The sequence below is a fragment of the Pongo pygmaeus genome, chromosome 6 (assembly GCF_028885625.2).
Source record: "Pongo pygmaeus isolate AG05252 chromosome 6, NHGRI_mPonPyg2-v2.0_pri, whole genome shotgun sequence".
In the NCBI taxonomy this organism is placed as follows: domain Eukaryota; kingdom Metazoa; phylum Chordata; class Mammalia; order Primates; family Hominidae; genus Pongo; species Pongo pygmaeus.
The window spans coordinates 4,054,095-4,068,413 of record NC_072379.2 but is presented as its reverse complement, the minus strand read 5'-3'; the positions used below and the strand labels follow the sequence as shown (position 1 = coordinate 4,068,413).

Here is a 14,319-nt window from a genome sequence, read left to right as displayed (position 1 = left end):
GGCCCGATACATACACAGGAAAAGTCCCGATACATTTAACGGGAACATTTCCAACACTAGCCATTTGGAGTTATGAGCGAAAATGCCCGCATGTATTCTTAGACCACATTTATTGACAGCATGAGGTTGCCGCATTTATTGACAGCATGAGGTTACACTGTCATTATGTCTTCTGCTGGAGTTAAGGGATTTGGAGGAAGCACTTAAAAGGAAGTGTGGTGAAAACGCTCACTAAAATCCCATGGAAATGGTAAAGAACACATCAGCAAGGCTATGAAATGGAAATGCAATTAAAGAGAATAAATTCTTTAAATAAGTTACTAGTAAAAAAAAAAAAAAAAAAATTACTGGGATTTACCGGTGACAAAGCTGCAAAACACTACTATGTGTTTTCTACCAAGGCTGAGTCTATAACCTTAAAACCATGAGCTGCCCGGGCCCCGTAGTGAAACTTCACGTCTCCTGAATCTGGGGCAGGACCCCGTTCCGGGGCTGTTCTGGGTGGCTGCCCCTCCATAAACACTGCCAGGCAGTGCCAGCCAGGAGGGGATGCTGAGTGTGACCCGGCTCACCACTAACCAGCTTTTGGTCTCTCAGACATCAGTTACTGCCGACCCACACAGGTCAGAACACAAAGCCATAATTATACTTGATATTTTTAATTTTAAAAATGTACTCATTACATTTTGAAATTTATTAAGCTGTTTTGTGCTTTCAGCTCCCTAAGAAACAGCTCTAATCCATGCACACCATTTATAAGCATACTAATATTTCTAATGTAGACTGCAACTACGTTGTACATTAGTGCGATAAAGAATAAATGAGAGCCCAGGATGTCATCCTGTTTTCTCTTTAACTGTGAATTAAGTTTTGAATCAGAAAAGGAATAGTTCGTTTCTTTTATTTATTTTTTGCATAGACAGGGCCTCACTATATTGTCCAGGCTGGTCTCAAACTCCTGGCCTCGGGCGATCCTCCCCCACCTCAGCCTCTCGAACTGCTGGGATTATAAGCATGAGCCACTGCACCTGGGCGGAGCTGTCATTTCTATTTGAGTTCTCCAATAACCGAATCTCCTTTAGAAGCGGAAATGCCAGTTAGCAAGCCCCACTTCCTATTCCCCCCACTGCAATCTGAATCGGTTTGGCCTGAAACCAAACCAAAGTTGTTGAAAGAGTCCCACCTGAAAAGAAAATACAAATAAATCTGACAGATATAGCCAAATAAGAGAGTTTATCATAAAGAATGTATCTGATCTGAGAGGGAACTTCTAGACTGTTGAAGTTTCCTGAGTGACTGGGATGGTTTTCGTCATGATGGTGCGCCTCTCAGACCACAGCTGAGCTTATGCTTCTTGGGGGTACTCATGGTGGCCCCAAAATCCTTCCAGGATGGGTCTGGCCATGCTGGGAAGGCCAGTCATGGGGATTAGAAGGTTGGGGCTTTGAGCCAGTGGTGATGGCTCAGCCTTCTGACCTCTGGGGAGTGGAGGGGGCTAGAGACTGGGTTCAACCATGTGGCCAGTGATTCAACTCTGGGAGGCTTGGGGTCAGTGAGGGCGGTAGGAATGCGGGATTTGCCCCGGGTGGCAGAGAGGCCAGACAGGGTCAAGGGAAAATGCACTGGCCTGCACAGAGAGACCAGGAATGAGCTTATGTTCACAATTTCTGGGATGTCTTTTTGACATTAGCTCTGGGACCCCAAGGGCAGCTCACTGGAAGCCGTTCTCACAGACTGGACACAATGTGAGATGGTCATCCGTAATAGTCAGGATGGGAGACAGGCCGTGAAACTAAAGGTGGGTTAGAGGCTTGAGGAGCCAGGAAGCTCTGCAGACACGCACAGTAGGAGTCGGAGAGAAGCCAGGGCAGGAGAGGGTGTACAGCCAGCTCAGGACAAACCTTGCAAAACAGATATTCTTGGGCCAGGTGACCATATGCTATAAGATGTGGACAGGCTCCTAGAAGACAATAGGAATAGGTGACCTGTGGCCCCTGACAAGCTGCCGTGTCTCTGCACACTTTCTCTGATGACCTCGAGGGGGTTATGTTTGATTGAATTCTAAATTCTATAAGTCTGTCTTTCCCACAGAGGTGAAAACACGGCCTCTTGCACTTGATTTCAAATCATGCTTCTCTTAGCCCGAGGTGAGAGTGCACACAGAAATGACCCATCTTCCAGGTGGGTGGACTGCCTTTCTCTTGAGGCTGCAGTGCTTTGCAGACACTCACTTAAATGGAGGCTACTCACTGGGCAGCTTCTGTCCTCCAGGGGTCAGCTCTCACAGTCCCTGGAATACGCTCACACTTGTCCCTCCGTCCCTCTGCCCCTCTCAGCTAGGATGTGATTCTAGTTGGAGTGGTTTCTGATTTCCCTCCTGCCAGCAGACCACAAGCAACAGATGAGAAGGATCTACCAGAAACAGGCACACTGAACAGCAAAAATGGTCGCAAGAGCCTGAGATTTAGGGATGTAAAAAGATTTTTTAAAAGATTAGAAACAAATACTTAAAAACTTAGAAAGCAAACTAGTCTTGAGGCGTTTAATGTACGTGGCAAGAGCTACCCGCCTGGCAGTGCCCAAGGACCTGAGTGCCCGTGATGTGCAGAGACGCAAGCATCCTTCTCTGCGACTGTCCCCCGAAGTCACTCCATTGGCTCAAAGTCACACTCGGTGTGATGGCCCAGTGCAAAGTGTGATTTTTCCGTAAATCACAGGACTCAAAAGCATTGGAAGGAAATATCTATTTTTCCCAGCTTCAGTCTCTCCCCTCTATGAAAATCCCCTCGATAATATCTCGTGTTCAATATTACCTGTTTCATAATGTAAAGGGCCTTGTGATAGAGAGGCATATCTCAGAGATACTGCACGTTCAGTTCCCAACCACCACAATGAAGTGAATATTGCAATTTGCAAGTCACACACGTTTTGGTTTCCCAGTGCATATAAAATTTCTGTTTATACTCTACTGCAGTCTATTAAGTGTGCAATAGCATTATGTCTAAAAAACATGTACACACCTTAATTTAAAAATACTTTACGCTAAAAAATGTGAACAATCATCTGAGCCTTCAGTGAGTCACCATCTTTTTGCTGGTGGAGGGTCCTGCTTGGATGTTGATAGCTGCAGACTGATTGGATTGTTGGGGAGTGGTGGGTGCTAAAGGCTGGGGGGACCGTGGCAAATTTCTTCAAATGAGACAGCAGTGAAGCCTGCCGTGTCAACGGACTCTTCCTCTCATGAAAGACTTCTCTGTAGCATGAGATGCTGTTTGATAACATTTTACCCACAGCAGAACTTCTTTCAAAATTGGAGTCAATCCTCTCAAGCCCTGCCACAGCTTTACCAGCTAAGTTCATGCAATATTCTAAGTCCTTGTTGCCATTTCAACAATGTTCACGGCATCTTTGCCAAAAGTAGATGCCATCCCACACCACTTGCTTTGCTCATCGATAAGAAGCAAATCCTCACCTGGACAAATTTGATCATGAGATTGCGGCAATTCAGCCACATCTTCAGGATCCACTTGTAATTCTAGTTCTCTTGCTGTTTCCACCACATCTGCAGCAACTTCCTCCGTGGATGCCTTGAACCCCTCCAGCCTCATCCACGAGGGTTAGAATCAACTTCTTCCCAACTCCTGTTAATATTGGTATTCTGATCTCCTCCCATGAATCACAAACATTCTTTTTTTTTTTTTTTTTTTTTTTTTGAGATGGAGTCTCGCTCTGTCACCCAGGCTGGAGTGCAGTGGCATGATCTCAGCTCACTGCAAGCTCTGCCTCCTGGGTTCACACCATTCTCCTGCCTCAGCCTCCCGAGTAGCTGGGACTACAGGCACCCGCCACCACGCCCGGCTAATTTTTTGTATTTTTAGTGGAAACGGGGTTTCACCGTGTTAGTCAGGATGCTCTTGATCTCCTGATCTCCTGATCTGCCCGCCTCAGCCTCCCAAAGTGCTGGGATTACAGGTGTGAGCCACCACGCCCAGCCCACAAACATTCTTAATGGTATCTAGAATGGTGAATCCTTTCCAGAAGGTTTTCCATTTACCTTGCCCAGATCCATCAGAGGAATTATCATCCATGGCAACTATAGTCTTATGAAATACATTCCTTAAATAATGTGACTTGATGGTCAAAAGTCCACCTTGATCCACGGGCTGCAGAACGGATGTTGTGCTAGCAGGCATGAAACTAACATTCATCTCCTTGTACATTCCTATCAAAGCTCTAGCATGACAAGATGCATTGTCCATAAGCAGTAATATTTTGAAAGGAATTTTTCTTTTCTGAGCTGCAGGTCTCAAAAGTAGGCTTGAAATATTCAGTAAAACATGCTGTAAACAGACGAGCTGTAATCCAGGCTTTGCCATTCCATTTACAGAGCACAGGCAAAGTAGATTTAGCATCGTTCTTAAGAGCCCTAAGATTTTCAGCACGGTAAATGAGTGTTAGCTTCAACTTAAAGTCACCAGCTCCATTAGCCCCTAACAAGAGAGTCAGCCTGCCTTTTGAAGCTTTGAAACCAGACATTGACTTCTCCTCTGTAGCTAGGAAAGTCCTAGATGGTATCTTTGTCCCATAAAAGGCCGTTTTGTCCACACTGAAAATTTCTTGTTAGTGTAGCCACCCTCATCACTGTTTCTAGCTAGGTCTTCTGAATAACTTACCAAGTTTCTCCATCAGCACCTGCTGCTTTATCTTGTACTTTTATGTTATGGGGATGGCATCTTTCCTCAAATCTCACGAACCAACCCCTGCTAGCTTCCAATTTTTCTTCTGCAGCTTCCTCACCTCTCTCGGTCTTCACAAAACTGAAGAGAGCTATGGCCTTGCTCTGGGTTAGGCTTTGGCCTAAGGGAATGTTGAGGCTGGTTTGATTTTTCTCTCCAGACCACTCAAACTTTCTCCACATCAGCAATAAGACTATTTCACTTTCTTATCACTTGTGTGTTCACTGGAGCACTTTAAATGTCCTTCAATTAACTTTCCCTTTGCATTCACAGCTTGGCTAACTGCGGCAAGAGGCCTAGCTTTTGTCTTGTCTTGGCTTTCGATATGCCTTCCTTACTAAGCTTCATCATTTCCAGTCTGCTTTCTAGTGAGAGATGTACAACCCTCTCTTTCACGTGGACACTCAGAGGCCTTTGCAGGGTTATTAACTGGCCAAATTTCACACTGTGGGTCTCAAGGAATAAAGGGGCCCAAGGAGAGGAAGAGACACAGTGAATGGCCAGTTGGTGGAGCAGTCAGAACACACAAGGCATTTATAGCTTAAGTTTGCCATCTTAACATGGGCGTGGTTCATGGTGTCCCAAAACAATTATAATGATAACATTCAAGATCACTGATCAGGGAGCGCCATCACAGACACAATCATAGTGACGAAGTTTGAAACATTGTGAGAATTCCCCAAATGTGACCAGAGACACTAAATGAGCAGGTGCCGTTGGAAAAATTGCATCAATAGACTTAACACAGGGTTGCTGCAAACCTCCAGTTTGTAAAAAACAAAAACAAACGTGCAATACCTGAGACATGCAATAAAAGATGGCATGCCTTATTCTGGAAATATAAACTATTTCTTTTCTTTTCTTTCTTTTTTTTTTTTTTTTTTTTGAGATGGAGTCTCGCTCTGTAGCCCAGGCTGGAGTGCAGTGGTGCAATTTCGGCTCACTACAACCTCCGCCTCCTGAGTTCGAGGAATTCTCTGTCTCAGCCTCCTGAGTAGCTGGGATTACAGGCGCCCATCACCACACCCGGCTAATTTTTGTATTTTTAGTAGAGATGGGGATTCGCCATCTTGGCCAGGCTGGTCTTGAAATCCTGACCTCGTGATCTACCTGCCTCGGCCTCCCAAAGTGCTGCGATTACAGGCGTGAGCCTCTGCGGCCGGCCACTATTTCTTTAAATGATAAGTTTTGGTTATTTAGACAATGAAGCTTTGTGAGATCCTTGACTAACCCATCAATAACAGATAAATGAGGCTTTAATATATTCTGAATCCATTTCAGAAAATCTTATCTAATGGGGATAGATTGCATCGAAGCATTACTCTGCCAACTTTGAAAGGAGATAAATGATCAGCAGAGTGACTCGCAGACAGTGATAAGCACAGAGGCTGATAAATGGAAGAGGTCCCAGAGAACAAGGGAAGCGAAGCCCAGTGCTGAGTCACTTTGTAATTTAAAGAGAATAGGGGGAAAACCACCGTCAGGCACAGGACACCTCAGGAATATCAGAAATTAACAACAACAGTAACGGAAACCCAACTGTACGGGAGAGAGATGAAGCGAGGTGTGTGTGAGAAAAACAGTTTTGAAAAAGACTCAAAAGAAAGCAATTGGTGAAATTGTGGCTGTAGGGGGAATTGCTCTGGCAGAAGAGGATCAGATAAGTACTTTTTTTCTACATAAAAAGCATTGGCCCTTTAATGCACAAATGATGACTTGGTCAAACCCATCTTCTTTGACTTCACTCTAAGGATGAAGATGACAGGGCTTGATAACTCTGGGGGAAACAGTATTAAATTCTTCACTCCTTATGAGGGCTCTGTCAGAAGTGGTTTTATAGAAAGAAACCTCTCCCAATGCCTCAGGGTCTCCAAGTCAGCTCCGTAAATTGGGTTTTCTCTGTACTCCAGGCCCATGAGAATTAGTCTCTGATTTCAGGAGGAGAGATGAAATGCTAATTGGGTCTTTAAATGATTTAACAATTAATCAATCCATAAGGCCTTAGGAGCCTGGTCCCTCGAGTGTGCTCAATACAGGAAGATGCTTTGGGGAATATGAAGTCATCCTGGAAACCGGCTCCTGTCCCCATGGCACTAGAAAACTAGAGGAAAGATGCTACTAAAACAAGGAGTGACCAGCATTTAATGATGACTTGTCTTGTTAATTTACAGGCTGCCTCATGGAACCATCTGGAGTTTAGAAGCCTCTTCTCTCAGTGGGGGGATGAAGGCAGAGCCCTCCTAAATTGGTCCTCCTCAGTAGGGCAAAAGACACCATCTCATTTCAGCTCAGTAGGTGGAGTGAGGCTTACCTAGACATTTATTAGGTTCCTACTGTATACAGCAAACAGACACATCTCGAGTCTAGTGTCAGAAGGTCATAGAATGTGGTCAGAATAATGCAGGGTAAAGGGCTAGAAAGTTCCCAGCCCCAGGAGGCAGGGTGCTGTTAGGAAAGGGGGGAACAGCATTCTAGTATAAGATGGTAAGAAAGCACGAAGAGCTAGGACTTAGAGCATCCCTCCCCAACTGGCTTCCACACCAGGATCTTACAAACCTGGGTGGGTGCCGCCCTCATAGCCATCCTTTGAGATGAATGATACCACGCCCAGTCTACAAGGTGAGAAGCAGAAGCTGAGAAGTGAGGTGATTTGTCCAAAGTCACACAAGTAGTGAAAGGCGGGCAGGACCTCCTGTGCAGCCCCTTGTTCCTGTTGGCCCCACTGCTGGCCAGCAGCCCCATCAGGACTGTTGTGGGTGTAACGTGGGTGTGGGGGCCGCCCCTCCACTCAGCCTTAATGAGGCGAAGCTTAGTGCTAAGTGTAAAACACAGGGCAAGCAGACGTGAGAAGAGGCCAACGGCTGGTCTATTTTTGAAAAGCTCACTTCTAATGCTCCTAATTTCTATATTTAACAAAGTAGCTTTTAACTGAAGTGGAGAGGCAAGGAGAAAACAGGCTTTCAGGCTCCTCTGAAGGACATTGTTTAGTCATAAGTACCTCTCACTCCATTCCCTTCGGCAATATGAGATTTTTTTCTTGCTTTTTTTCTTTTTTTTTTTTTTTGGTTATCTGAGTAAATGATGGAAACATTACAGAGCTCAGTTTTAAAGTTACCCGAGAAGGACAGAATGCCCTGCAGTCATGGGTTATTATTATTATCATTCTATTGCCATTATTGTTGTAGAGTCAAGCCCTGTTGGATCTAAAGACACCCCATGAAGGAACACCTTTCCCAATTCATTCAGGTTTGGGATAGAGGAGCCTTCATGACACTAACAATTCACGAGGAACAACTGTCTTCCAAATCAGTTCTGTAACCAGTTTGTACTTAAATTAGTTTGAATCACAAATTTGCAGAGATTTCTATATTTAGAGATGAGATGTTTTACCATTACAGAAAGCCTATTATTTTATACATACAGCAACATTTGCTGAAAAATGTATTTTACTTAGAGGAAATCAAATAAGCAAATAGTAGGGAAGATATATAAATCAGTAGAACATAAAATTGTGCAGAATAAAAAGAATGGGCTATATTGGAAGTATGCAATTTGGCTTCTGCTGACAGAGTCTTTATGAACTGCTAATGCTTATTTATTTGATACCAACGATGGATGATCTAAGGTTCTCCAAGGTAGCTTTAAAAATGTGCATAGTACAACAGCTCCTAGGAACTCACTGGCCATATCCTCCTATATTATCAAAATGAAAAAAAAAAAAAAAATCCTCAGTCTGAGACCCGAAAGGAAGGAGGAAAGAGGCAGGAGCAGGGCTGGACGAGGGCTTTGGGTACTTGCTGTCTGGGTTTTGGTAGAACGACCTGAGCTTGCTTGTTTACCCATGGTGGGGAAACCAGGGCATGTCAGCATCAAGGTACGAGTGGGGAACAGAAGGAGGCCTGCCAATGGGCTGCCAAGACATACACACATTCATTCATTCCTTCATGCATGCATGCAGGCAATAACCAATCAACATATATTTATTGAACACTTGTGATATACCAAACACTACATCAGGCACTCAAAATTCAAAACAGTGCCACCAAGGTGCTTCTGTTCCAGGAGGAGAGGGAGGCATGAAGATATGGTCGTTCTCTGCAGCGTGATCAGTGCTACCAGGAGGATCAGCTGTGCGCAGGGAAAAACTGCAGGCAGCATCCTGGTAACTGAATGGCAGGAAGTGCTACTGTCGTTGAATGCTAAGGGGTGCATGATCAGGAGACCTCTGGGGAAGCCCATGGATGACACCACCCAGGCGCAGAGACAGTGGATGGCTAGGGCTCGTGAAGGGCAGAAAGAGCCCAGGGTTGTAGGCTCCAATGCCTGAAGGCAGAGGCTGGGGGAGACCTGGCTGCCCCATGCGTACACAAAAGCTGGAGGACCCACTGTGTGGCAGCCTTGCAGCCGCAGCCCCAGGACCCTTAGTGATTCTCTGGAGGACCCACTGTGTGGCAGCCTTGCAGCCGCAGCCCCGGGACCCCCAGTGATTCTCTGGAGGACCCACTGTGTGGCAGCCTTGCAGCCGCAGCCCCGAGACCCTCAGTGATTCTCTGGAGGACCCTCTGTGTGGCAGCCTTGCAGCCGCAGCCCCGGGACCCTCAGTGATTCTCTGGAGGACCCTCTGTGTGGCAGCCTTGCAGCCGCAGCCCCGGGACCCTCAGTGATTCTCTGGAGGACCCACTGTGTGGCAGCCTTGCAGCCGCAGCCCCGGGACCCTCAGTGATTCTCTGGAGGACCCTCTGTGTGACAGTCTTACAGCCTCAGGGCCAGGACCCTCAGTGATTCTCTGGAGGACCCTCTGTGTGGCAGCCTTGCAGCCACAGCCCCGGGACCCTCAGTGATTCTCTGGAGGACCCTCTGTTTGGCAGCCTTGCAGCTGCAGCCCCGGGACCCCCAGTGATTCTCTGGAGGGCCCTCTGTGTGGCAGCCTCGCAGCTGCAGCACCAGGACCCCCACCCCGCTGCTGCTGGCTGATTCTGTAGATCCATGGGGACTCCTGCCGCTTCATAACTAACCAGAATGACCCCTGCTGTCTAAAGAGAACAAGGGGTCATTCCGGAAGGAGACAGAACAGGAGTTGGGATGGGATTTTTTTCAGGTACTGATGACACCACAGGGCCTTCCGGACTGGCTGCTATGCATCGGGAACCTTTTACATCCACAAATAGGGGCTAGAGGAAAGCTGTTTATGAGTTCACTCATTTCCACATGAGTGTGGCAGACACAGAAGCCACATGCTCAGCACTTAGCAAGCATTCTTTTCATTTTTAATCCCCTCAGCTGGAGTCTTGGGGTTCAAGGATCAATGAGACATGGCTCCTATACTCAGAGTGTTCAAATTCTATTTTTGGGGAATGATTTTGTATACAGAATTTTTCCTGGATCAAAGGGGGCAGGGTCCAATGGGGAAAAATCTCTCAAGATTGCCTTTGTCGAATGGCCCAGCACGTCAAACGGTGGCCAGGGACAGATGGGCTGCGTGTGCCCCCGGAGGTGGCCACTGCCCTGACGAGGGCTCGGTTGGGATTCTTTATTTTCAGGTTTTATTTTTGTACTCACGCACTCAGGGAATATTGAGAGGGCACAACTTTTAAAAAGCAAATACATACATGTCAGAAAAATAAAATGTGTCAGCAGGTATTTCGGTTTCCTGCTCCATGAATAGAGAGGGGAGTGGTGGGAAAGAGAGAGCAGAAATGGAGGAGATTGATGGTTTCCCGCCTGGGTTCTTTGGACCCCCCAGGAAGGTCCAGATTGGAAGTAACGGGCAGTTGCTTTCTGTTTTCAGGATTTCACAAGACTTAGCGGAAAGTCTCTATTTACCCACGGAGAAGCAGCTGGGACTCACTGAAACCCCAAGTCCAGGTGGCTTTCACGGGAACGACCTCGCCTCAGCGGTCCCACCCCAGCATCTCCACGGACTGGAGGCTCTCAAGGGTATTATGCGGAAAAATGAACTTGCTACTTCAGTGCAGGGAGGTAAACAGGGCCTATCAGGATAAGGTGTCCACGAGAAACATATGACAAAAAGGATCAACGGGAATAAAAACCAATGATCACACCATCTACACCAAAAACGAAACTTCTCAATTCCGAGGTTTAAAGAAACCACAAAAAACCCTTGTCCATATAATATATGTAGTTATGTAGCATGATGCGCTGGCCTCTGACCGCTGACTTGGGACACAAGCTGGGCGTGACATGTGTGAAGTGGCAGTCACTAACAGGGGCACAGTAACGGAGATAACTGGGGACTGGCTAATACCAAACGTCTCAGTACTCACATCACTTCCAGCCGCGCCATCCTGGAGTCGTTCCCTCCTTCAGAAACAATCTCACAGGTGTAGTCACCGATGTCGCCCGACCACGTCTGGCTGATGAGAAGGGACCCGTCCTTCTCCACCACGATCCTAGACGTGCTCGATGGAGTCAGGGCCACGTTGTCCTTCTTCCAAACGTAGCTGTGGGCCAAGCAAAGGGTCTTGAGTTATAAACCCCACAGGGACAGAATCACTGGTCCTTCCCTGTCTCTTAAAAAGCAAGCAACTAACAGTCTTGTGAATGGACTTTAAAAACCACTGAATTGTGCTCTTTAAAAGAGTGATTTTTCTTTTCTTTCTTTCTTTTTTTTTTTTTTTTTTTTTTTTGAGACAGAGTCTTGCTGTGTGGCCCAGGCTGGAGTGCAGTGGCACAATCTTGGCTCACTGCAGCCTCCACCTCCTGGGTTCAAGCAATTCTTGTGCCTCAGCCTCCTGAGTAGCTGGGACTACAGGTGTATGCCACCATGCTTGGCTAATTTTTTTGTATTTCTAATAGAGATGAGGTTTTGCCATGTGGCCCAGGCTAGTCTCAAACTCCTGGCCTCAAGTGATCTGCCCGCCTCGGCCTCCCAAAGTGCTGGGATTACAGGCCTGAGTCACCACACTTGGCCTAAAAGAGTGAATTTTATGACACGTGAATTAAACCAAAAAATAATAGAAAAAAGAAAAGCAACCAGATATCTTGGTTATAATACAAAAACAGATGCTGAGGTTACAAACAGGGCAATGAAAATGACTGGTTCTGCCTGTCTGACCTTGTGTTTTAGAGATGAGAAGTCTGTAGAACCACGGGCATACCTGTCACCTATGAAAACTGCACTCAACATTCCTGCCCCGGTAAATGCTCCTGGAGGACAAGAGTGTTGTCTGGACAGGAGGCAATGACTGTTTAAAAAAATCTGCAGAGTGGAATTGCCCAACTCATGAAAAAAAAAAAAAAATCACCCTTCAAAAACATACTTTCTTAAAATTTGACCATTCTGGCAGATGGTCCTTAAAATTGCATTTCGTCCTCATTTAATCTATCTGTAGCAATTTGAGCACATTTTTCTTTTCAAATACAGAATCAATTGAGAGCCTGCCCAGTCTTTAGATGACCACGGGCAGGGGCAGCACTTATTGCTATATGGAATGAAAGTGCTGTTTTTCTTTTCCACAATAATTTCATCGGATTTTCCAAATGTGCCCAGTTCTTTAAAGCCTTCATATTCATAAGCAGACATTTACAAACTACCCTTATCGGCAATTACCCTGAGATAGAACAGGGCTGATTCCACAAGAGGGAGATGGATAGACTGCTCATGCCGGGGCATCGTATCCGGCTGGCTAGTCACTTACAGCCTGGTGCTCCTCAGGGCAGAGCAACCCTGGGACAAGGGGCACCCCGAGAGCGAGTAACCCAGTTCCATCTCAGGAAGGGGCCTCCAATTTAATCACATATAACAAGCTACAAGGAAACCACAGGGATCCGAGGCGGTTCTTTTTGAGCTGTCAGAGTAGCAGAAAAGCAGACTTCCTTGAAGTCATACTCCAAATCATTTAGGAAGGAGCTCTTTCCCAGGCCTGATGACCGTCTCCAGGATGGCCACCAGGGGTGTTCTAGGTCTTTCACTTGCTGGTTTTTGTTTTGTTTGTTTTGTTTTGCATTCGGCATCCTTGTACCTAAACCACATTTGGATTCTGAGCCCTGGGAAACCCCAGGGAGTCGGGTGGAGACATGGAAATTTACAATTGGCCAAACACCCGCTCAAGAAGCGCGAGAGAACAGCCAAGTCTCCGCGTCCCGCTGCTGACTGTGCACCCACAGCCGTCCCCTCTGCTCGGGGTGAGAGGCCCCAGAACGCAGCAGGGCATCTTGAGTAGTCTGCCCATTCGACTCATGCACTGTGCCCCTTCTGGGCTAAGGCCAGAGTGGAAATACTCTGATGACTGGATAATTCTTTTTTTATTTTCAAGGCTGATTCCAAAAATTTAAAACTATCCTGAAGGTGGCTGCTCTTCAGGGAACAGCTCCCCACTGACGCCCACCTGTCTGCCGCCACAACTTCACCTGGAGTCTCATATTTTGCACAGTTACTTTCCTGGACTGAATTCAAACAAAGAAGGGATGTCAGCATTCCTTTAGAGAACCCTCGACCAGGCGCAGTGGCTCACGCCTGTAATCCCAGCACTTTGGGAGGCCGAGATGGGCAGATCACGAGGTCAGGAGATCGAGACCATCTGGGCTGACACGGTGAAACCCCGTCTCTACTAATAATACAAAAAAATAGCCGGGCGTGGTGGCAGGCGCCTGTAGTCCCAGCTACTCGGGAGGCTGAGGCAGGAGAATGGTGTGAACCCGGGAGGCAGAGCTTGCAGTGAGCAGAGATCACGCCACTGCACTCCAGCTTGGGCGACAGAGCAAGGCTCCGTCTCAAAAAAAAAGAGATCCCTCACGTCTGGTCTCCCTCTTGGCATGCACCTTTCCGTGAGTGCACTGGGGACTGTGGCTGACTCTGTCCCATGCACAGACCTCCCTCCCCGCCCCCATTTCACGATGAAACTATCCCAAGAGTAAAGAACTCTCCCGGGAAGGGCACAGCCCCCATGTAAAAACTGCTGAATCCTAGTCGATCCCCCTGGATTTTTCTCTCATTGAGTATCAGCCTCCGACACGTGCGTTTGACAGATAGTGTATTAACCTTGGCAGGAAAAATCATGAAAAGCAGCATTAAAGTCATGAAGTGGAACAGAGCTCACTGTAAATCATACATAAGGCTGGAGTGGAAAATGGGATTTGCGTGATTAATGACGGCGCCCACAACCAGAAGATGCAGGACCTGCCGCTGAAATCAGAGTTCCCCCAATTCTTCCTCCTCATCTCAACTTCACTTCAGAAACTCACAGAATATCAACAAGCCCCAAAGCATTGTAACTGATTGTGCTGACCGGAGTGAAACCCGGGGGTCATGTGTGGCTCCACAGTGCAGCGTGGCTGTGGTCCCCTTAATCACGACGTGGTCCTCAGGAGGGTGGACGATGGACGTCCGATCTGAAAAACACAAGGCACAAGTCAGACGAAATGACAAGTTTGAGAGTTTCTGCCCTCGGGGGGGATAATGCCCTGGTCATCTGACATCACAACCTCCGAGTTTTCTCTCATCTTGGCAGAATGAGTGTAAATGGATCGCTCTCAGAAATGCTAGGGGAGTTAAAAACAAGCAAATAAGTCAACTACTGCAGCAAAGTCTGTCAACCCACCCACCCCTCCTAAATCACCTTTA

At 46.8% G+C, this 14,319-nt stretch overlaps 1 protein-coding gene across 4 annotated transcripts in view; it reads right to left on the bottom strand.

Annotated features, from left to right (window-relative positions):
- Positions 1 to 14,319, bottom strand: part of SDK1 (sidekick cell adhesion molecule 1) — a 989,261-nt gene that overhangs the window by 277,984 nt on the left and 696,958 nt on the right. For all 4 annotated transcript variants that reach the window (XM_063667220.1, XM_063667221.1, XM_054494717.2 and 1 more), the window contains exons 12-13: positions 13,985 to 14,087; positions 11,021 to 11,197 (exon numbers count right to left, since the gene is read on the bottom strand). In XM_063667220.1, coding sequence (XP_063523290.1) covers positions 11,021 to 11,197; positions 13,985 to 14,087 — 280 coding nt within the window. The remainder of the gene's footprint in view (positions 1 to 11,020; positions 11,198 to 13,984; positions 14,088 to 14,319) is intronic.